The 22,112-nt window shown below is 37.7% G+C and overlaps 1 protein-coding gene across 2 annotated transcripts; it reads left to right on the forward strand.

The window, feature by feature from the left end:
* Positions 1 to 314: 314 nt before the first annotated feature.
* Positions 315 to 4,656, forward strand: LOC115950868 (probable polygalacturonase). Of its 2 annotated transcripts, none has more exons than XM_031068138.1 (6): positions 315 to 723; positions 1,548 to 1,862; positions 2,250 to 2,370; positions 2,463 to 2,637; positions 2,721 to 2,791; positions 3,571 to 4,656. In XM_031068138.1, exons 1-6 carry the CDS (start codon positions 712 to 714, stop codon positions 4,239 to 4,241), a joined length of 1,365 nt encoding a protein of 454 aa, XP_030923998.1. In that variant the 5' UTR covers positions 315 to 711; the 3' UTR covers positions 4,242 to 4,656. The 2 variants fall into 2 exon arrangements, with proteins under 2 accessions (XP_030923998.1, XP_030923999.1); XM_031068139.1 differs by lacking the exon at positions 315 to 723 and adding an exon at positions 1,263 to 1,414.
* Positions 4,657 to 22,112: the final 17,456 nt, after the last annotated feature.

Here is a 22,112-nt window from a genome sequence, read left to right on the forward strand (position 1 = left end):
ATAGAATTGTTTTTGACTAATAATGTAGCTAACTTTTGAGTTTTACATATCAATTTATACTAATTTTTACTAATTTTTTTCACAACTTATTAAACATAAATTATGATTAGAGCAACATTTCTACATTTGAAGGAAAAAAAATAGTGCAATGTTTACAAGTAGGATACAAAAGTTTGTGCAATTAGAGGTGAGTGCATCAAATGCATCCTCTCATTTTTGTCCTTGTACAGATGAAATTCTCAACATATGTAAGAAAACAAGTACACTATTCCAACAGTGTCACTGGAATTTTGAGTCACTTTTTTTTTTTTTTTCACTCTCACTAATTGAGGGCCGTTTCAAACAATATTGTCGGCTAGAGACGTTATTAATCATATTGAAGCAGAGGGTAATTACCAATTAGTGGCAATAAATATTATTATATTCCATTTGCACTTTGCTGAGCTTGATTTTTGCTTGTATGCATGGAAAGCTGTCATTTTTATCTACTACTATTGTTTTCCTTGCCATATATAAAGCATTGATTTTTAGTGTCTTTTACATAATTAATGCTTATAATAAGCACCCACCTATTCTTACAGAGAGCTCCCCTGTTTTTGTGGGTGCTTCCTCTTCTTCTTCTATTTCGTTTCTCTACTGTTTCTCTGCTGCAGTTTGGACTTCAGAACTTGTTCTTGTCTCTTTGGTCACTGCTTCTGAGGCTTTTGTCCCATGAAGATGCTAGTAAGTACGTTTCTTTTTTCTTTTTATTTTTCTGGTTTTGTCATATTTTTGCCCTTTTTTTTTTAAATTTAAAATTGTTGTCTTTTTTCCAAATCTGGAATTTCAGAACTTGATTGTTTGTGTTTGATTTTAATTGCTGTTTTTTTTTTGTTTTTTTTTTTTTTGTTCAAGTTTATCTTTTGGTTGGTGGGTGTTGCAGATATTTGCTATCATCGATGGTTTGAGAGGGGTGGTGGGATTCAGTGCTAATCACTTTTGTATTCTTTCTATGCGTATTAATGTCTTTGGTTTTGCTCTAATATTGATATTTGAGAATGATTATATTTTATATACTGATTACATGATGTAATCAAATTGGTCATGGACTTGCAGACTTATATATTAGTTTTTTTTTTTTTTTTTTAGTCGAAGTGGAAATTTGCTCATTTGCCTGATTATTGAATTTCTCAAAGTATCAACTTGTTCCAAAGTTGTCCATTTTATAAGTTTTTTTTTTTTCAGTTTAGAAATGTACATTACATTTGTTTGCCATCATGACAATTCAATGGGCACATATTCTAGTTGCACATACTAAGTGCGTGTGAGTGTTTGTTTTATATATAGGTTTGTGAAATTTTTTAATTCACTTTGGAATTTTGCATTGATACGGTTTTACATAGCAGATTTATATGTTCTTTGAAATTCATTAATGGCATGAGTCTTTTGGTCTTGAAATTCTTCATTTTAGTTACTCTTATTTTCTGATTCCCTTTCGAAATTTGTATTTGTTGAAAATGTTCTGAAACCAGTGGCTTTCCATTTTATTTTATTTTTCCGCCATGCAGGTGGCGCTGCTCTTGCTACTGACATTGAGCAATGCTGTCAAAATTAATGGTGAAGAGGATGGACAGTGTGATTATAAGCTGACATTGGAACCAAGACCCCATAGTGTGACCATATCCGAGTTTGGTGCTGTGGGAGATGGTAAAACGTTGAATACCATTGCCTTCCAGAATGCCATTTTTTATCTCAAGTCCTTTGCTGATAAGGGAGGTGCTCAGCTTTATGTGCCTCCGGGAAGGTGGCTTACAGGAAGCATCAACCTTACCAGCCACCTTACACTCTTCTTGGAAAAAGGTGCTGTCATTCTTGGATCTCAGGTAGTCTTCTACTCCTCGCTTTTTCTCCAAATTTTTATTTAGTGCAAAACTTAAGTGTTGTTTGTACCTTAAGTTTTTTAATTTCAACAATATGGCTGTATTGAGTATTGACCAATGCAGCATAAAAGATGTTATCTTGCCCCATTGATAATTAAATTTAACTATGTGACTCATTAGCTAATGCAGCCACATGGTTGAATATAATTGAGGAACTTAAGGTACAACACCTAAGGAATTGTATCTAAGTTTTTCTTTTAATTTATGGACAAAGTTTTCCTATTATTTTGGTTTCTGCACCATTGTGAAGATATACTGCATGAAATAATTTAAACAATGTGAGTGATTTTTGTTAGCCTTCGGTTTTCACACACACTTTCCTTTGTTAAGGACCCATCTCATTGGGAAGTTGTTGAACCTTTACCCTCATATGGTAGAGGGACTGAACTTCCTGGAGGAAGATATCGAAGCTTGATAAATGGATATATGTTACATGATGTGGTGATTACAGGTATATGAAACTCTTAACATTCTGTTGTTTATTTTAACAAGTGTTTTTTCTGTGGCTTTGTCACATTTTAACACCCTTGTTTATTGCACTAGGTGATAATGGAACCATTGATGGGCAGGGATCGGTTTGGTGGGATTGGTACAGTTCTCATTCTTTGAACTATAGCCGCCCTCATCTGGTGGAGTTTGTAGCATCTGATTATGTAGTAGTTTCAAATCTTACTTTCTTGAATGCCCCTGCATATAACATACATCCAGTCTATTGCAGGTATGTTCCTAAAATTTAAAATTTAACTCAATTTCCTAATGATTGGAGGGATTTGAATTTACATTTTATTGGATTCAATGCAGTAATGTTCATGTTCAGAATGTCTCTGTCTCTGCTCCTCCTGAATCCCCTCACACCGTGGGTATAGTCCCAGGTCAGTGTTTACTGTTTAGTTCCCACTTTTTGGTCATCAAGTGCCTCTTCTTCATAAATCTATATCTGGCCCATCTGGTTATCTCTATTTTGTATGATTATAGAAAACAATTACTTAGAGCTTTTTATTAAATATAGTTGTGCAAAAAGTCCCAGAACGATTCTGATGTTGCTAAAATAGAAACATGATATTATCTCATCTTAATTTCTGACCAGGTTGCTTCAAAAATTTCAGGGCCTTGTGTTGAACATGCCAAGTTGTAATAGAAATTGTTTACTATAAGATAATAAAGCATGTTATCAAGAAAATCATAGATACTTGATATTATGGTTATTCTATTGTGATTAGTGAGAGTAACTGGTTCTTGTTTGAACTATAGTCCAGCGGTTTTCACAAACCACAACGCTTGCTTGTAGCCCTTTGGCAAACAACAATCAGGAGAAGACTGCATTTCAAGTGGTCTTAAAGTAAAAGATCTGAACACATTTAAAATTTTTCTTCAACATCTGAACATTATTTTGTAAATTTTCTGAGCTCTTTTTGGTATGATAATGCTTTGAAATCTGAACAACAAGCATTGGATGGGTGGCAGTAGTTCATTCTATGGAAATGAGCAGACTTCATTCAGCCGTAGTTAAAAGTTAAATCTACCACCTCCTATTGATGACTTGCAACTCTCTCTCTCTCATATGCATTTCTGGTTATACTCATTTGTGTTTTGAAATGATTACATGAGAAGAATTTTGTTTATACATGTTTATTATATGTTGTTCTTTCAGATTCTTCTGATAATGTGTGCATTGAGGATTGCATCATTAAGATGGGATATGATGCCATTGCCCTCAAGAGTGGTTGGGATGAGTATGGAATTTCTTATGGAAGACCTACCACAGATGTACACATCAGAAGAGTCCACCTGCAGTCATCTTCAGGGTCTTCTCTTGCTTTTGGTAGTGAGATGTCTGGTGGCATTTCAAATGTGCTTGTTGAGCATATCCACCTATACCATTCATTTAGTGGCATTGAGTTTAGAACTACAAAGGGAAGAGGTGGTTACATCGAAAAGATCATTATATCAGATGTTAAAATGGAAAACATCTACTTGGCATTGGCCGCCACTGGCCAGTGTGGGTCCCATCCAGATGACAAGTATGATCCTAGTGCTCTACCAATTTTGGACCACATCACCTTGCGGGATGTGATTGGCACAAACATCACAATTGCTGGACAGTTCACAGGAATACAAGAATCTCCTTTCACTTCTATCTGTCTATCCAATGTCTCCTTATCTATTAATTCTGGATCTCCCACTTCTTGGGTATGTTCCAATGTCTTTGGCTTTACGGAGTCTGTGTTCCCGGAACCTTGCCCCGACCTTGAGAGCTATTCAAATTCATCATCAGATTGCTTTTCCTTCCTGCATTTAAATGGAAAAGCTGCAGCCTTATGATACCATTCCTCCTTGCCACAATCATACTTTTCAGCCAGTTGAACATTTCTATCAATTACCATTTCAAATTAGGTCACATTCTTTCCAATAAGACACATGTCTACAATATTTGTTTCTTCATCCCTTATATTTGCATTCTTGCATGTTGCGGTCTACAGCTTATTTGTACAGCTTCATTTCTTTATTCATGTGTAAGGAAATTTTTGGTAGTGATGGTGCAGAGGTACTCAGGAGTCAGGATGTCGTTAGTATTGCATTATAATTCCATTGTAAAATGTTTATTTGATGTGGAGTGACATATCAGATAAGATGGTAGATATGAAAGGATATTTCTAGAGGGGTTATGTGATTGGAATAAAGGGTTTTTGGACATCAAAGTAAAGATAGAATGGATGGGTTGGTTACTCTTTTAACTTTTATCTGTCTATTTTTCCCCTGATTTTTATTTTTTTGGGAATATCTTCTTCTTTTCTTTAACTCATAAAATGTGTGTATGTATATAAATATATATATATATATATATATTTTTTTTTTTTGGGACAAAATATGTTTGATGTGATATTGTTACCAGTAGTCAGTGTGTTTTAAAATCAGGCCGGAAAATAGAAATCAATGTTTGGTTTTTGAGAAAATATTTATTGTAGCTGTCATACTAAGTCACTAATGTAACAATCCAATAATTGAGTACCATGTAGAAGGTTGATGGGAACAACTTTGATAACAAAAGGAGCACAAAAATTTCATTCACTCATTGAATTATTACATGAACAACTTAATATACGACTGTTACAAGCAAAAAATATTTTCTTCTGTTTCTTGGGAATATTTTTTAGAAAGGTTTTTTGGGGAATTGAGTATGAACATAGATCAAAAGTAAAGATATATGCCAAAATAGGGAAGATAAAGACTGCGTCCAAACAAATGATATGGAGTTTTTTTTTTTAGGAAGAAATGATATGGAGTTTGATGTAAGGAAAAATCATTGAAGATATTTATTTAGATAATGAGAGATTGCCAAGCTCTTTACCACAAAGACTGCGTCCAAACAAATGATATGGAGACTTTGGGGGTGATTGGATTTTATACCCTAAAGTTTTAGAATTTGAATTTTACCCCCTAGCGTTTGGGAATGTTTGGATTTTACACCCCGATATTTTTCAGAATTTAGATTTTACCCCCTATATTTTAGGAGTGATTGGATTTTACTCCCTAAAATTTGAAAGTGTTTGAATTTTATACCTCAAAGTTTCAAAATTTTGGAGTGTAGAATCCAAATACTTTTGAATTTTAGGAGGTAAAATCTAAAGTTTGAAATTTTAAAGTGTAAAATCCAAACACTTCAAATTTCAAGGGGTAAAATCCAAAATTTGAAATTTTAGGATGTAAAATATAAATACTCCCTGTAGGGTTAAGGGCCCAGATCATATATTAGGCCTTCGGCCTTAGTCGAGAGCATCAGTAGTCTGAGGACAAACGAATGGTAATGAATGGCTTAGACCTAGGACTTAATGAGCAAAATACGAATGGAAGGGTAGTCTGAGGAGGAATATATCCTCGGACATGATAATACAACTCAAATATGTATTTCAACAATCAAGGTGACCTTCCAGGAAACTCCAGCGTTAAGGATGTGCATCATACACGTATAAGGGTGATGGGAACTCAAAAATATCTAAGGAAAAGTTGCTACCACCGCATTGAATGCACTGCAGCTACTTTTCTGGTCGCATTTATGTGGAGAAAACCCCTGAACAGTGCTGCCTTGGCAACCATAACTCACTAAAAACTAAAGAAAGTGTCTAATGGGACAGACACTCAAGTAAAGGTCTTACATGATTGACAAGTGTAGGGTCAAGATGGTCTAAAGGGAGCTATATAATGTAAGAGACCCTCCATGAGGAGGGGATCAGAAAAATAGAGAAAGAATACTGTAGCAATCAAAGTTGTACTTGTACCCAACTATTATTGATTTATATGGAAAAATACCTCATCGGACAGTGAATTCATTCAACTTTATTTTCTTTGTTCTTGCTTAATCATCTTTCAAATCCATACTAGCCGTTGTCCAATTCATTAGGACTTAATTTTTTGATCCACTCTCTACAAATTTATTGTACTGGGCTCATTGAGTCAATATCCTATGCATCTTGAGCTTGGGCTGCAAAACGGGTCATTACAATTGGTGCCATCTGTGGGGAGAACTTGTGCAATAGTGAGTTCAACATTTAACTATGGTAGGATTAGGTCCCCATCAAGAAGAATCCATGGGTTCCAAGCGACAAGATGACTTCCTTAAACTTGAACGCAAATGAGATCGAGAAGGTAGCATGTACACCACACATACTAGTAAAAGTCATTTTCGAGTTGGGAGTCATGTCTCTCAGGAGCAGAACAATAGAGCCATGCAAAGGGAGATTGACAATTTAAAGAAGAAGTTGCGCCATACACAACAGAAACGAACTCCTTCCAGTTCTGACGTCTCCTCCAATGATGAAGAGGATGATAGTTACAGGTAAAGGTTAAGAACTCCACCAAGCGAGTCTTTCTCCCACGATGAAGAGTACCACCACAAGCGAAGATACAAGAGCCTGCCTCGTAAAGGCTTGGGAAATGATGCTATGAGCAAGGCGTTGAAACAAATCTCTAAATCACCTTTCACGCGTAAGATAGAGGGAGCAAAACTTCCTCAGTGATTCCGTCAGCCCATGTTCACCATTTACAATGGCCAAACGGACCTTGTAGAACATGTGAACTAGTTCAACTAGAGGATGGCTGTCCACTCTAAGGACGAGGCTTTGATGTGCAAAGTATTTCCCTCCAGTTTGGAACCTGTGGCAATGAGATGGTTCAATGGTCTGAGGGCCAATTCCATAGATTCCTTTAAGGAGCTCACCCAGGCCTTTGGCTCTCGTTTTATCGGCCCTTGGACTCACTACTGTCCTTATCCATGCGAGAGGGAGAGACCTTGAAAATGTACTCGAACAGATACTGGGAGATGTACAATGAGATAGATGGTGACTTTGAAGACGTGGCCATCAGTACTTTTAAGGTCGGCTTCCTTACCGAGCACGGTTTAAGGAAGTCTTTGAATGGCAAATCTGTTTCTAGTGTGTGCCAACTCATGGACCGGATTGATAAATACAAGAGGGTTGAGGAAGACCAACAGCAAGGGAAAGGTAAAGCAAAGGTTATCCTTCAGGAGAGGAGGGATTTTAGGTTGGACCGATTCAATAATAATCGACCTCAGAGAGATTTCGCTGGACAGTCAGGGTCTGCCAGTACCCAGGCGGTTAATGCAGTGTTCCGAGAACCGGTGCATTAGGTTCTAGAGAAGATTAAGAACGAGCCGTTCTTCAAATGGCCGAACAAGATGGTTGAAAACCCCATGAGGCGTAATCAGAACCTTTATTGCCAATACCATCAGGACCAGGGACACACTACGGAGGATTGCAGGAATTTGTGGGACCATTTGGACCAGTTTGTCTGAGAAGGAAAGTTGAAGTAGCTATTACACCATTCTAGTGGCCAGGTGGAGCAGATAGGTTCAGATCCTCGGAGAGATGCTTCTTCAAGACCTCTTCTAGGAAAGATCAATGTCATCTTTGCTGCTCCCGGTAGGATCGGTTCTTGTCCCTCCAAAATGATGTTTGTGGCTCGGCTGTCCACCGAGACAATAATTCAGAGCCAAAAAGAGCCAGAATAGAAATCTAACCGGTTCTAGGCTTCTCGGACGAGGATAAAATTGGAACCATCCAACCCCATGACGATGCTTTAATGGTCACACTCAGGATAGAGGGTATGATGTGAAGAGAGTGTTGGTAGACCAGGGCAGTGCTATCGAGATTATGTACCCCGACCTGTACAAAAGGCTGAATTTGAAACCTGAAAACCTAACGGCCTACGATTCCCCTCTGGTAAGTTTCGAGGGGAAGACTGTTATTCCAAAAGGTCATATTAAACTACCCATATAGACTGGTTCAGAAGTGGTGGAGATGGATTTCATTGTGGTGGACGCTTATTCACCCTACACAGCTATTGTGGCCAAACCTTGGCTTCATACCTTAGGAGCCATCTCATCTACCCTGCACCAAAAGGTGAAATATCCGTCGGAGGGTCAGGTTAAAGAGATTATGGGGAGTCAGTCCATGGCTAGGCAATGCATGGTGGTTGCCATCTTACATCGGCCCGAAGCTGAGTCATCGGCCTCTGCTGAAAAGGGCTTATAGCAATCAAAAACTCCAGTGTTGCCCGATACTGAATCAACCGAGGAAGCAAAATGCGAAGATCTAGAAAAGGTTATTGTTGGTGATGATCCAGAGAAGTTCTTTCAGGTCGGTTCCCAGCTGCCTTCCCAAGAGAGGGAAGGGCTAATTAAGTTCCTTAGAAAAATTGTTGATGTATTCACGTGGAGTGCTTATGAAGTTTCGGGGGTGGACCCAAACTTCATTTGCCACCATTTGAATGTCAATCCATCTGTTACCCCCAAAAAACAACCTCCTTGGCGTTCATCTAGAGACCATTCTGATGCTATGAAAGATGAGGTGACGAAATTTAAGCAGGCAGGGGCTATCAAGGAAGTTTTCTACCCTGAGTGGCTGGCCAATACTGTGGTAGTGAAGAAAAAGAATGGGAAATGGCGAGTATGTGTGGATTTCACGGATTTAAACAAGGCTTGCCTAAAAGATCCCTTCCCTATGCCTTGAATAGACCAACTGATAGATGCCACTGTAGGCCATCCTTGAATGTGCTTCTTAGATGCCTTTCAAGGATACCATCAAATACCACTAACTCTGGATGATCAGGAGAAGATAGCTTTTATCACTCCCACTGGAAATTTCTATTACAAAGTGATGCACTTTGGCTTGAAAAATGCGGGATCCACCTATCAAACGATAATGACTAAGATGTTTGAACCACAGTTGGGCAAGAGTATTGAGGTTTATATAGACGACATGTTGGTGAAGAGCAAGGTGGTGTCTGAGCATGTGGAAGATCTCGGAAACATTTTTAAAATTCTGAGGAAACACAAGCTACGCCTTAACGCTTCCAAGTGCTCTTTTAGTGTGGGATTAGGCAAGTTTCTGGGCTATATGGTGACTCACCAGTGAATCGTGGTTAATCCTGACTAGATTAAGGCGATAAACAGTCTACAACCACCTTGGAATCCCAAAGAAGTTCAGAAGCTAACCGGAATGACTGTTGCCTTGAACCGATTTATCTCTCGGTCAGTGGATAGATGTAGACCCTTCTTCCTATTGATGAATAAATGGAAGAGATTTGAGTAGACCGAGGAGTGTGCTTTAGCCTTCCAGCAGCTTAAGGAATATCTCCTTCATCCACCTATCATGTCCAGTTCTGAGATGGATGAAGTTCTATTTGCTTATATTGCTGTGGCCCCTCATGCTGTGAGCTTGGTCTTGATTCGAGTTGATAGCGGCATACAAAGGCCGGTTTATTATGTGAGCAGGTCGCTGCATAAGGCCAAGATCCATTATCTATCATTGGTGAAGGCCGTTTTGGTGGTAGTACACGCTACACGTAAACTCCCCCATTATTTCCAAGCACATACAGTTGTTGTCCTAACTTAGTTTCCGCTTAGAGCTCTACTCCGAAGTGCTGATTACATAGGAAGGATTGCCAAATGGGGTACAATCCTAGGGGCTTTTGACATCAAATACATGCCCCGTACCTCTGTTAAGGGCCAAGTCCTCACGGATTTGGTGGCCGAGTTCGCTGAAGCCCCGTTTGAGAATAAGATAGAAGTGCAACGCATGGATGGAAAATCGGTTGCCTCAATTACCCCGCAAGAACCTTTATACTGGAAGGTGTATGTTGATGGAGTAGCAAACCAAAGGGGATCCGAAGTGGGGCTAATTCTGATCTCACCTGAGAAGCTCACCATCGAGAAATCATTAAGATTGGGCTTCTCGGTCACAAATAATGAGGCTGAATATGAAGCTTTGTTGGAGGGAATGTCCATGGTTCAAAGAATGGGGGGAAAAACAGTAAAGATGTTCTCAGACTCAAGATTGGTTGTTGGCCAAGTGAAGGGCAAGTTAGAAGAAAGGGATGAGAGAATGCAAGGTTACTTAAGTCAAGTTAGGCATTTGCAATCAAGGTTTGAATCATTCAGCCTGCTGCACGTCCCTAGGAGTGGAAACACATACGCTGACTCCCTAGCCACACTTGCAACCTCTTCGGCGTAAAGCTTACCTTAGGTTATCCTTATAGAAGACTTGTGTAAACCCATGGAGGTAAAGGGAAAGGTGGTTCATGTTCACCAAGTCAGAGTAGGGCCTAGTTGGATGGATCTCATAGTACTATTCCTGAGAGAGGACATCTTACCGGAGGATAAATCAGAAGCTGACAAAATATAAAGAAAGGCACCTTGTTTCTGGCTATCCGAGGACCAAAAATTATACAAGCGCTATTTTTCTGGGCTATATCTACTCTGCATTCACCCTGAGGCATCAGAGCTACTCCTTGAGGAATTACATGAAAGGATTTGTAGAAACCATACAGGAGGCAGATCTTTATCTCACAGAGCCATCACTCAGGGCTATTGGTGGCCAAATATGCAGAAAGAAGTGCAAGAATATGTGAGGAAGTGTAATCAATGCCAAAGATTTGCACCAAATATACATCAACTAGGAGAAGTCCTTAACCCCCTATCCAGCCCTTGGCCATTTGCTCAATGGGGCTTAGATATCGTTGGCCCTTTCCCAAGGCCGCAAGGAACAAGAGGTATTTATTGGTCGGCACAGACTACTTTACTAAATGGGTTGAACCTAAGCCCTTGGCGAATATCAAAGATATGGACGCCAAGAAATTTTTTTGGAAAAACATTGTCACCCAGTTCGGGGTCTCTTGCACCCTCATCTCGGATAACGGCCTTCAGTTTGATAGCAAATCTTTCAGAAGATATTACTGTGATTTGGGAATTACAAATAGATATTCTACACCAGCTTATCTTCAAGGGAATGGACAAGCCGAGGCTGTTAACAAGGTCATAGTGAATGGACTTAAGAAGAGGTTGGATGATGCGAAGGGAAAATGGGTGGAAGAGCTGCCACATGTCCTGTGGACGTATCGAACCACACCTCACAGGTCAACGAGGGAGACTCCCTTTTCAATGACTTATGGAGTCGAGACTGTTATTCCTTTAGAAACTAGCTTCCCAACGCTAAAGACCAGCTCATTCAGTTCGAGCAGTAATAATGAGTTGATAGAAAAGAGCTTACATTTTATTGAAGAAAGAAGAAAAAGTGCAATGGTTCAATTGGCATACTACCAACACAAACTCAAGTAAGGTTATGATGCCAATGTAAAACTAAGGCCATTAGTGCCTGGTGACTTGGTATTGAGAAAAGTTATGGGTATTGCAAAGAACTCAACGTGGGGAAAGCTAGGGCCCAATTGAGAAGGACCATATCGCATCACCTTGGTGGCTGGTATAGGAGCATATTTTCTAGAAGACTTAGATGAGCATGTAATACTGCACCCTTGGAATGTAAACAACCTGAAAATGTATTATTATTAATAAAAGTTTCCTTTGTCAATATGTTCATTTGTTATATAAAGGCATTGTACTTCCCTGTATCCATTCGTTATAAGTGTTTAAATAGAACCTTAGTCATGCCTTGGTCCTCGGGCCAGATATTTTGGGGAAATTAACACTCTATGACATCTTTATAAGTGTTTAAACAGAACCTTAGTCATGCCTTGGTCCTCGGACTAGATGCTTTGGTGAAATTAACATTATATGACATCTTTATAAGTGTTTAAATAGAACCTTAGTCATGTCTTGGTCCTTGGACCAGATACTTTGGGGAAATTAACATTTTATGACATCTTTATAAGTGTTTAAACAGAACCTTAGTCATGCCTTGGTCCTCAGACCAAATACTTTGGGGAAATTAACACTCTATGACATCTTTATAAGTGTTTAAACAGAACCTTAGTCATGCCTATGTCCTTGGACCAGATGCTTTGGGGAAGTTAACATTCTCTGATATCTATCTGTTTTTCACTAAGTGTCAAAGCAGATCCAAGATTATAACCAACTCCTCAAACTGGTGGCCTTGAATAAGTCAAGGACCTTGATTATTTATACAAGTGTTAGGCAAAATTAAGAATATCTCCCCCTTCCATTTTCCTTTCAAAGTCCGTTACTTATCTCTATTAGATTCAGCCTTCATTGTAAAAGGATCATTTCATAGTACAAGTATGGGGTAAATCTCTTTGTTGTTGATACTTAATCAAATTAGTTAAACTACCAGCAGGACATTGTTTTCAGTTTTTATTAAAGTTAGAGTGGCAACAGTTTTACTTTATTTGCAATAATAGTGAGCTTGGAAATATATAAAATAAAGACACAAGAGGTAGAGAGAAAAGTCTATTCATTAATCAAAGGAAGATGCATTATAAATGGTGGCAGAATGCCATTACAAAAAAAGAAAAGAAAAAAAGAAAATGTACACCTAGAAAGCTGCAAAAGAAAATCCTATACTTAGGCCTTCATTGGTGGAGGGTCCTTCTTAGGATCAGCCTTCTCAGATTAAGAATCCCCGGCCTGAGACTTAAGCTCTGCATCCTTGGCCTGGGAGACCACATCGCTGATTGTAAGAGCATCCTTAAAGGGCTTGGCCTTCATCGAAGGCTGAGCCTTTTCACCCACTCCAGCCCCTTTAGAAACTTTAGCATCAAGAGAAGGAGCTTGAGTGGTAGGGAGTTTCTCGGGAGGAGAAACCATACCCGGAATTTCTTAAATATCCTCTAGGAAGAAGATATTCTTGGCCCTCCTCAGCTCGGAGTCTACAGGGATTCCTGCCCGATCCATCGCTACTCCCTATGACTCGATGCAGTAGTCCCTGCACACTACGGCCACCTCCTCTGCTAGCTGGGTCTCCGTGTCTAGCACCCTACATTCGTAGGATGCCTTCATCGCAGCCTCAGTGACTTCTTTGGCCACCTGAGCTGCGTCCTTGGTTTTCTGTAGCCTCGCTTTAAGATCCAAAACAATTTGTTTTTCGGTGGCCAAGTTTATCTCAATTATGTGCAATTTTTGGCACTGATCCTCGATTTGCCTCTTCGTGGTCTTTAGACCCGCCTCGGCGCTTAGTCAAGCCTTGTTCGATTCCTTCAACTTCTTGGATAGCTGTGTGTGCTCTTCCTTAAGGGCTTCGCGAGCCTTCTCGACCTCAAAATGGGAGTGGGCCTCAGCCTTAATCTCGTCATGAGCATTCTTGACCCACTCCTCGACTACATAAAGTTGTTGGGTAATTTGCGTATAAGTAGCAAAAGGGTCATAAAATATATATATATATATATATATATATACACACATATATTAATAAATGTACGTCTTAGTGTGTGACGAAAAAGGATGTTGACTGATTTACCATTGCGAAGTCCCTTTTCAATGACATGAAAAGGTCAGGTTTCCTAGTACGTCTGAGGCCCTCCATGTCTCTGGGGAGGAGAAGGAAGACTGGCAGGAACTTGGGTCTTAGGAATTTCTTTTGAAGTTGACCCCTTGTTCCTGTTCGCCAGCAGCCCCTTTAAGCTGGTCCTTGGCTTCAAGTCCATGCCTTCTTCTTTGCCTTCTAAGCTAGTATCAATCTGAGCAACAATTAGCTTCGGAGAATGAGCTGTAGAAAATCTGTTGGACTCATGTTCAGAATCCGAGAGCTCCATAGGCTTTTCTGGCGCTCCTTCTACCTCTTTAAAGCAGAATTGATCGATCTTGGCATCGAAAGTATGACAAGAAGAGGTTAACTCCTCTCTCAAAGCAACTACCTGTGGAGGAACTCATTGAAGAGGCAACTCAACAGGAGGAAGATCTCTCTAAGCCAAAAATCCCTGCTTAGAGACGTCTATCCGAGCTAGCCTAGAGTCACCAGCCCTTATTGCTTGACCCGCATCCTAATATATGCGTGAGATAGGCTCATACTCTAATATCAGGTGGGCAGCTCGGAGTTACCCGTCCTCGCTTATGAATATTTCAGATTGCAGCAGTTTATTGAGACTCGGTGCGTTGATAAAATTGAGTCTCGAAGTGGTATGGTTTTTATCTGCAAAAACATCCGAGAAGAAAATGTTGGTTAGATCAGTAAAAAGTACTATTTGAGGAGAGGAAGTGCTAAGCACGATTATAAGGAAAACTTAGAAGACTAAAGTCCTTGCCAAGGGACCTAATCCTATGGTACCCCACTTGGTGTTCCCGCTCGAACTGGGCAGTGAAGACCGTCATGCCATTCCCCGGAGACGACTAGATAATCGTCCTCCAAGCCCTTGTTGGACTTAGAAAGGCAGGATATCAATCTAACCACTTCAAACTGGGACTTAAGGTAATATCCCACATTGGCGAGGGAATGACACTCGTACATGTGAACAACGTTGTGCCACGTGAGCCCTAAGTTCATCTGGTCGTTCAGAGCATTTATGCTCCCTAAGACTCTAAACATGTTGGGGGCGCACTGATAGGGGCACAATTTGTGGTTAATCAGATAATCCTTGGTTATCCTACCTATGTAAAGCGTTATTCCTCTCTCTATGAAAACAATCATGGGAATGATGACTTCACCCATTCTTCTGTCTGTAAGTATTCGGTCTGGGGTACAATATTCTAAAACCACTCCCTGTAGGATATGGTATTTGGCCCTAAAACCCTCCATACCGGCCGGAGAGTCCACTAAGTGCTTGAATCTATCCATTTAAGCAAATGTAGATAACACGAAGGAGGTTTTCTAAAAAGGAAGAAGGCAGAGGAGATTGGCCGAGGAGGAAAGCAAAGTTTGTGAAAGTGAGTATATTTAACCCTGAACCTTTAGAAAAGTCTCTTGGAAAGTTTCTTAAGGAAATGAATTAGGGAGACTTAGGAGTGTAGGGAGCTTTGAGTGTTGGAGTGCTTGAAATCTCTGGAGAACTTGAAGATTTGTAAAGTAAAGGGAAAATGATTTCCCTCAAGGCTTTATATAGAGGGTGAAAAATGAGTGGGAGTTATCCCGCTTAAAATTCCAGGAAAAAATCAACCGTTGGATCTACGCCTTACTGTTAGATCTAAGGAACAAAGCGTTGCCTGGAGCAATTAATGGCACTTCACGTACTTCAAAGCGTCAGTCGCAATTATGGGGTGCGTAAAACGACACTCCCATACGTGTAAGTCAAAGGATCAGATGGAATTGACTCTTAAAAATTCAAAACCCCAGTTTTCTCCTCGGATGAGAAGAAAAAACTGAAGTTTTGAGGGGCTATTGTAAGGTTAAGGGCCCAAATCATATATTGGGCCTTGGGCTTTAGCCAAGAGCATCAGTAGTCCGATGAGGAACGAATGGTAATGAATGGTTCAAACCCAGGACTTAATGAGCAAAATACGAATAAGAGGGTGATCCGAGGAGGAATATCTCCTCGGACATGATAATACAGCCCAAATTTGTATTCCAACAATTAAGGTGACCTTCCAGGAAGCTCTAGCGATAAGGACGTGCATCATACACGTATAAGGGTGATAGGAACTCAGAAATATCTAAGGAAAAACTGTTACCACTACATTGAATGCACTGCAGCTACTTTTTTGGCCGTATTTATGTGGAGAAGACTCTTGAACAGTGCTACTTTGGCAACCACAACTCACAGAAAACCAAAGAAAGTGTCTGATGGGACAGGCACCCAAGTAAAGGTCTTAAATGATCGACAAGTGTAGGGTCAAGATGGTCTAAAGGGAGTTATATAATGTAAGAGACCCTCCATGAGGAGGGGATCGGAAAAATAAAGAAAGAATATTGTAGCAATCAAAATTATACTTGTACCCAACTGTTATTGATTTGTATGGAAAAATACCTCCTCGGACAGTGAATTCATTCAACTTTATTTTCTTTGTTCTTGCTTGATCATCTTTTAAATCCATATTAGCTGTTGTCAAATTCATTAGGACTTAGTTCTTCAACCTACTCTCTACAAATTTATTATACTAGGCTCATTGGGCCAAGATCCCATACATCTTGGGCTTGGGTTGCAAAACGAGTCCTTACACTCCCAAACTTTAGGAGTGCAATTTGCAATTTACCCCTAAAATTACTATTGAAGTTATATTGGAAAATTCTAAGAAAGAACATTTATTTAAAATAAAAACACCATTGACTAATACCTTTTTGTTTTTGTTTTTTAGAATCCCATTGATTAATATCCTGTACCCAAACGTATATAAGCAGGAACCTTAATTATGTTGTCTAAGGTTTTGACATTTAGGATTCCAAATGAGACATTTAGGTTCAAATCCACTGCTCTAGTTTCTCCAAAAAAAAAAAAAAATCCACATCTCCCTAACAATTGATTTATAAAAAAAGATAAAAATGATATTTCTTCATTTGAGAAGGAGAACGAAATCTCTTCATTTACCCTTTTCCTTCACCAAAGCTTGTATTTATGTCAAAATATTACTAGTAATTAATTTTCTTGTGTTATGGAATGAATGCATTTATTATCTATAATGGTGCAATAATTATTTATATTGAATTTATATTTTTATTATAATAAAAAATATATGGATATTTTTATAACATTAATATAAGAAACACTTAATTTGGAATATGACATTATTCTTCCTACTTAGTTGTTTTGGCAATGATTTTAAAAATAAATAAATAAAGTTGTTTTTGGCAACAATTGAAATTTAAAAAAAAAAAAAATCAAAAGGCAAAAGAAAATTTAGCCACACATGCAATCAATAATATAAGAAAAATGTGCGTTTAAATTAGTTGAAATAATTAAAAAATTGCAAATTTTCCAAATTTTGGGAAAATATATTTATACTTCTATAAGGGCAATTTTTGGATCCTAAACCCAAAAGGTAAAATATTAATGCTCAAAGAGCCCAATACAAATAATTTGTAGAGAGTGGGCTAAAAACTAGGTTTCAATGAATTGGACAACGCTCACAATGGATTAAAGATGGAAATAAAACAAAGAAAAACAGGTTTTTTTCAAAGAAATCCTTCCTCGACAAAGTCCGAGGAGAGTAATTCTTGAATATACTCCCTCCATCCCAGTTTGTTTGTCCTCTATTTCATTTTTGGATGTCTCAAAATATAGTTCTGTTTCTAAAAATAAAGTCATTAATTTACTAATGTTTCTATTATACTCCTACCTTATTTTCAAAACTATTTGAAAAGAAAACTAACAAATATTTAAAAAATCAATCTAATTGGGGCACCTTTTTAGTTGCCTCATTAAGAATAACTCTTTTAAAAAAAAAGTTAATAAATTTATTTAAGGGTAATTTTGTAAACTTATACATTTTTAAAAGACAGACAAGATAATAAATGATGTTCCCTTAAAAAGTTTGACTTTTCAAACAGGACAAACAAATTGAGACGGAGAAAATATTTCTCTTTGACTTGATTACAATTACAGTTCTTAGTGCTACAATATTTTTTTCTACGAATTTTCAAATGATCCTCTTGTAATTGGGGTTTTTCTTCTTTATATTACCCTGTTTTACTTCATCTCAACCCTCCACGTGTAGATCAAGTTGCTGGCCTTTATCCTTGTCCCATCATCACCTTTTTAAAGTCTTTGGGGATAGCTGTAAGGCTAAATATCACTGTTCAGGTATCACCTCCACATTAATGCAGTCAAAGAGTTAGCTGCAAAACTGTTAATGCAATGGTAGTAGCTTTCTCTTAGATATCTCTTAGCTTCCCCCTGTCCTATTCCCTCTTGATGTTTATCCTTACTAGTAGAATCGTCCGAAGCGTAGCTTCTGATGGTAGACCAAACCTTCTAACCTCTGTTTAGCTAAGCCAAAAAGGCATTTCTCCTCAGACAACCTTGCCAAACCTTTATGGCCAAAATCCTTCCATATCCTACTAATTTGTATGTTTTATCTAATGACTAACTGTCCTCGGACTACTAAATATCTTCGGACAAGGCTCACAGCCCAATATACATTCCTAGGCCTTCCATCCTTATATATGTGTGAAAACAACACTATAGTAGCCTAATTTGAGTTATATCATTTTTTTTTTTGAAAAACATTTGAGTTATATAATTAAAATAGTATTACACGGTACATAATTTATTTTCATGTATTAATTTACCCTTTATATGTTTTTTTTTTTTTTTTTTAATTTATACAAGAGACAATTAATATAGAATATGACATTCTTCCTCAAATTCTTTAACAACAATTGAAACAAGAGATTTACAAATTAGTGTGTCAATAAATATGAATGGGGTACATTAGCAATATAATAAATAAATTTTTTATTAAAAAAAATATTTTACATTTAGAAGTTCCCACAATTAGAAGCTAAATTGGAATGGATTTGAATTCTTAATTGCTTCTACTTTAATATAATACTAGCTTATAATCCCTGCATATGCTGGGGTGTTATACTTGGAATGGATTGGATTCTCAATGTGCTTTTAAATGTTATTCTCAAGTTATATTTGGTGTAACTTTAGGGTCTGTTTGATTGAGAGGATGGAAAAGTTGGAGGATAGAAAATGGTGAGGAGTGGAAAAGTGGGTGGATAGAAAAATTTTAGTTTTTTCACCATGTGTTTGATTGAGGGAGTGGAAAAGTGGATTGATAGAAAACTATTGAGGACCAAAATTTTATATGATAGCCTATTCCATGAAAAGTAAGGAAAGACCCTGGGCTTTAACAAAAGAAGGCCCATTTCATGAAGTTAAGAAGGACCATGAAGGCCCAGAGTCTCAAAAAGAAGGAAAAAGAAATAATAATAATAATAATAATAATAAAGAAAAAAGAAGAGGATCTCGGTCAGGCCAGAGGACGTGTAGCAAGAAGAAGGATCCCGGTCGGGCCAGAGGATATGCAGCAAGAAGAATCAACATTAAGGTCCTAGGATCTTGATGTGTCTTTTTGAAACCTTGAGAAGAGGACCTTAGCTGACATATGGGAAAGCCAAGGTGTATGTTCAGATTTCCAGCAAAAACTATAAAAAAACCAGCAAAACTAGGTATTATCTTTGTAACCCATGGTCCAAGCCCGTGGGACCCCCTAATGGATAGTAAGGGAGAAGTGGTTTGGTCGGTAGGGGAGTGATTTCTAGTGAAAGGAGGATCTCGAATGTTTCTCTTGGTTCATATATTTGTCTGGAATGCATGAACTAATGGAAAACCCAGTTCCCCTATGTGCATGACACCTCTCCACAATTTTCTCTCAATTGTCACTTTCAACCAAAGCTGTCATCCATTGCATTGAGTAACCCACCCACTCCTTTGACTTTCCAAGAAGGAATCTTCCATTTGTAACTAAAGCCAAATGCCCCTTTTGAGTTATAATTGCCTAATTAAGCTAAATCTCAGCCCAATGCATTTTTTCAGGTTTCAGAGGACGTGGTTTTACCCAGCAGACCAGGGACGTCCTTGTCCGAGGTACTAGAGCATGTCCACTATAAAAAGAACACTAAGACATAGCAAAAGGAGGGGGGGGGGAGATTCAGATGGAAGAAAAAGGGGAGAGTTCAGAGGTTTAAAAATATAATTCTTAGAGTTTTAAGAGCCCAATAAACTTTCCATATCCTTGAGATCATTCAAAATATCACTTAACCTCCAAAGAAACATATGCCAAAACATGCACACATCAAATATCACTCTCTCCCACAAAATCCTCCTCACCTAACTATCTTGGAAGGCAATCCCCAAGTAGAGCTATTTGGACTTGAGTTCCAAATCCCACAAATCTTGTGCAAAAGCACTAAGTCTGTGAGAATTGGGGCCAGGATCCTCGTGGCTGAATCATGAGATTCATTTACAGATAATCCTTGGTGTATTAAAATGTATATCCTAATCTAAGAAAACTAACAATTATTTGAAGATATGTGTATTGTATAGTGTGTTCTTATGTAGGACCTGTAGAGGTAAAGGGAAAGGGTAAAACTCTATTGCATAATAAGCATGGAGAAAGATCTTATAGTTCAAAGAATCAACATTCTGGGTTCTATGGATTATAGGCGTAGTACCCCTGGGAACCATGACATCCTATTTGGGGTACCACGGCGCCATACTCGGGGTACCACGACATCACGCTCGGGGAACCAAGTGAAGGAACTCTTTTAAATATTCACACAATAAAAGATAAGCCTTAAATATTCTATTTTGATCTCATTCTCATTGTGAATATTATGAATAATTATTTTATTTATTTCGTAAGAGTAAATGGTCATTTTATGACACTAAAACACTTATAATGATATTTTATTACTTAGGAGGAATCGCATTTTTGCTTTGAGGGGCTTTATGTGACTTGCGCACAAACCGATTCATATAACGGCCCAAGATCCCTTGTCATCAATGGACTTCGGTACTTTCCAAAAAAAAGAACCCATACAAAAACTTTTTGTTTGGTTGAGTAGAAAAGTGGGAGGATATAAAATCTAGTTTGTATAAATTTATTCTCACGTCTCTAATACATAAAAAACAACTTTTTTAATAGTTTATAAAAATTAATTTTTTTAATTACTACAAAATTACAAACTAACACAGCTAATAAAACGTCTAGCAAAAAAAAAAAAAAAAACTAATAATAATAAAAAGTTACGATTGATATGAAAAGAAAAAGAAAGAAAAAGAGAGCCAACCAGCGTAGTACGGTAAAAAGGCAAAACAAGAAGAAGGAAAAAAGAAAAAGAAAAAGAAAGAGGCCGCAGCAGTAGGCATGAACATTTCCCAAAAAAAGAAAAAGAAAAAGAAGAAGCAACATTAATAAATAAAAGAGAAGATAGATGGGTAATTTCACATCAAACCCAATCCCTCCCCACTTTTCTCTCCAAATTAGAGAGAAAACTTTTTCTTCTTAAATGTTAGGCCAGGCCAGGCCCGCCAGGGTAGAACTCCCCCACCCCCATTTTTTGCTCCCCCAACCAAACACCCTCTTCTCACATTTTCTCTCATATTTTCTTTCATTATCTATCATTTCACCTCCAACCAAATATACCATTAAGTAATATTATACCACTTAATAACTTATTATTGGGTTAATATTTTAAAAAATCTCACCGTTAGATTTTTTGTTCTCAATTTGATCAAGAAACCCATCTTTTATGCACAATTTTAATATACAAAAGTTTGACATTTAAACATTTGATTAAGGACATAATTATTATTTTCATATCATTTTAAAAAATTTGCAAGCATGTGGAGTATAAGAAAAAAAAAACTAAATCCATCAATGGATTTGTTAAAGTTTGAATCCAATAAAAAAAATCATTGGTGTTGTGATATAGCTTAGAGTTATGTCAGAGTTGGGAAGGGACAGTGAGATAGACAAAAAGAGTGAGAGAGTGAGAGACAGAGAGAATGAGAGAGTGTTTTTATTTATTTATTTAAATATAAAAATATTAAAAATTATATATACCTATTGTTTGGTCCAATCCAGTCCATTTGGACCGAAATCTAGTCTATTTAATATATTTTGGTCCAGTCCAATCTATTAGGTTCAGATTATTCGGTCCATTTCAATCCACAGTACATTTAGGTAAAAAAAAAAAAAGGTAAAAAAAATGTTGATTATTATTATGAAGGTTGTATAGAAAATTTGACAGTATAAAAAACTATGGTTGGCAAAAGTAAATTACTTTTTAGTCCCTAACATATTTTTTTAGATCAACGTTAAATAACACAAAAAAAAGAAGAAGAAAAAACAGAAAAAGAAAGGGTAGACTGAATCTGGAGAATGGAGTTGCTTCAAGGAGTTCATGATAATCGAATCAAACACACTAGAGAATCAAATCAGAAAACCGTTGGCTTTTTTCTCTTCACCTTTACTAATCAAAATTAAAAACCAATTGGTTTAGAGTTGAGAGTTAAGAGCCAAAACCCAACATATATAAAAACTAGACT

The sequence above is a fragment of the Quercus lobata genome, chromosome 6 (genome assembly GCF_001633185.2).
Source record: "Quercus lobata isolate SW786 chromosome 6, ValleyOak3.0 Primary Assembly, whole genome shotgun sequence".
In the NCBI taxonomy this organism is placed as follows: domain Eukaryota; kingdom Viridiplantae; phylum Streptophyta; class Magnoliopsida; order Fagales; family Fagaceae; genus Quercus; species Quercus lobata.

Coding starts and splice junctions, on each gene's coding strand:
- LOC115950868 (XM_031068138.1), top strand. Junction 1,863..2,249: donor CTGTCATTCTTGGATCTCAG/GTAGTCTTCTAC, acceptor TCCTTTGTTAAG/GACCCATCTCATTGGGAAGT. Junction 2,638..2,720: donor ATACATCCAGTCTATTGCAG/GTATGTTCCTAA, acceptor GATTCAATGCAG/TAATGTTCATGTTCAGAATG.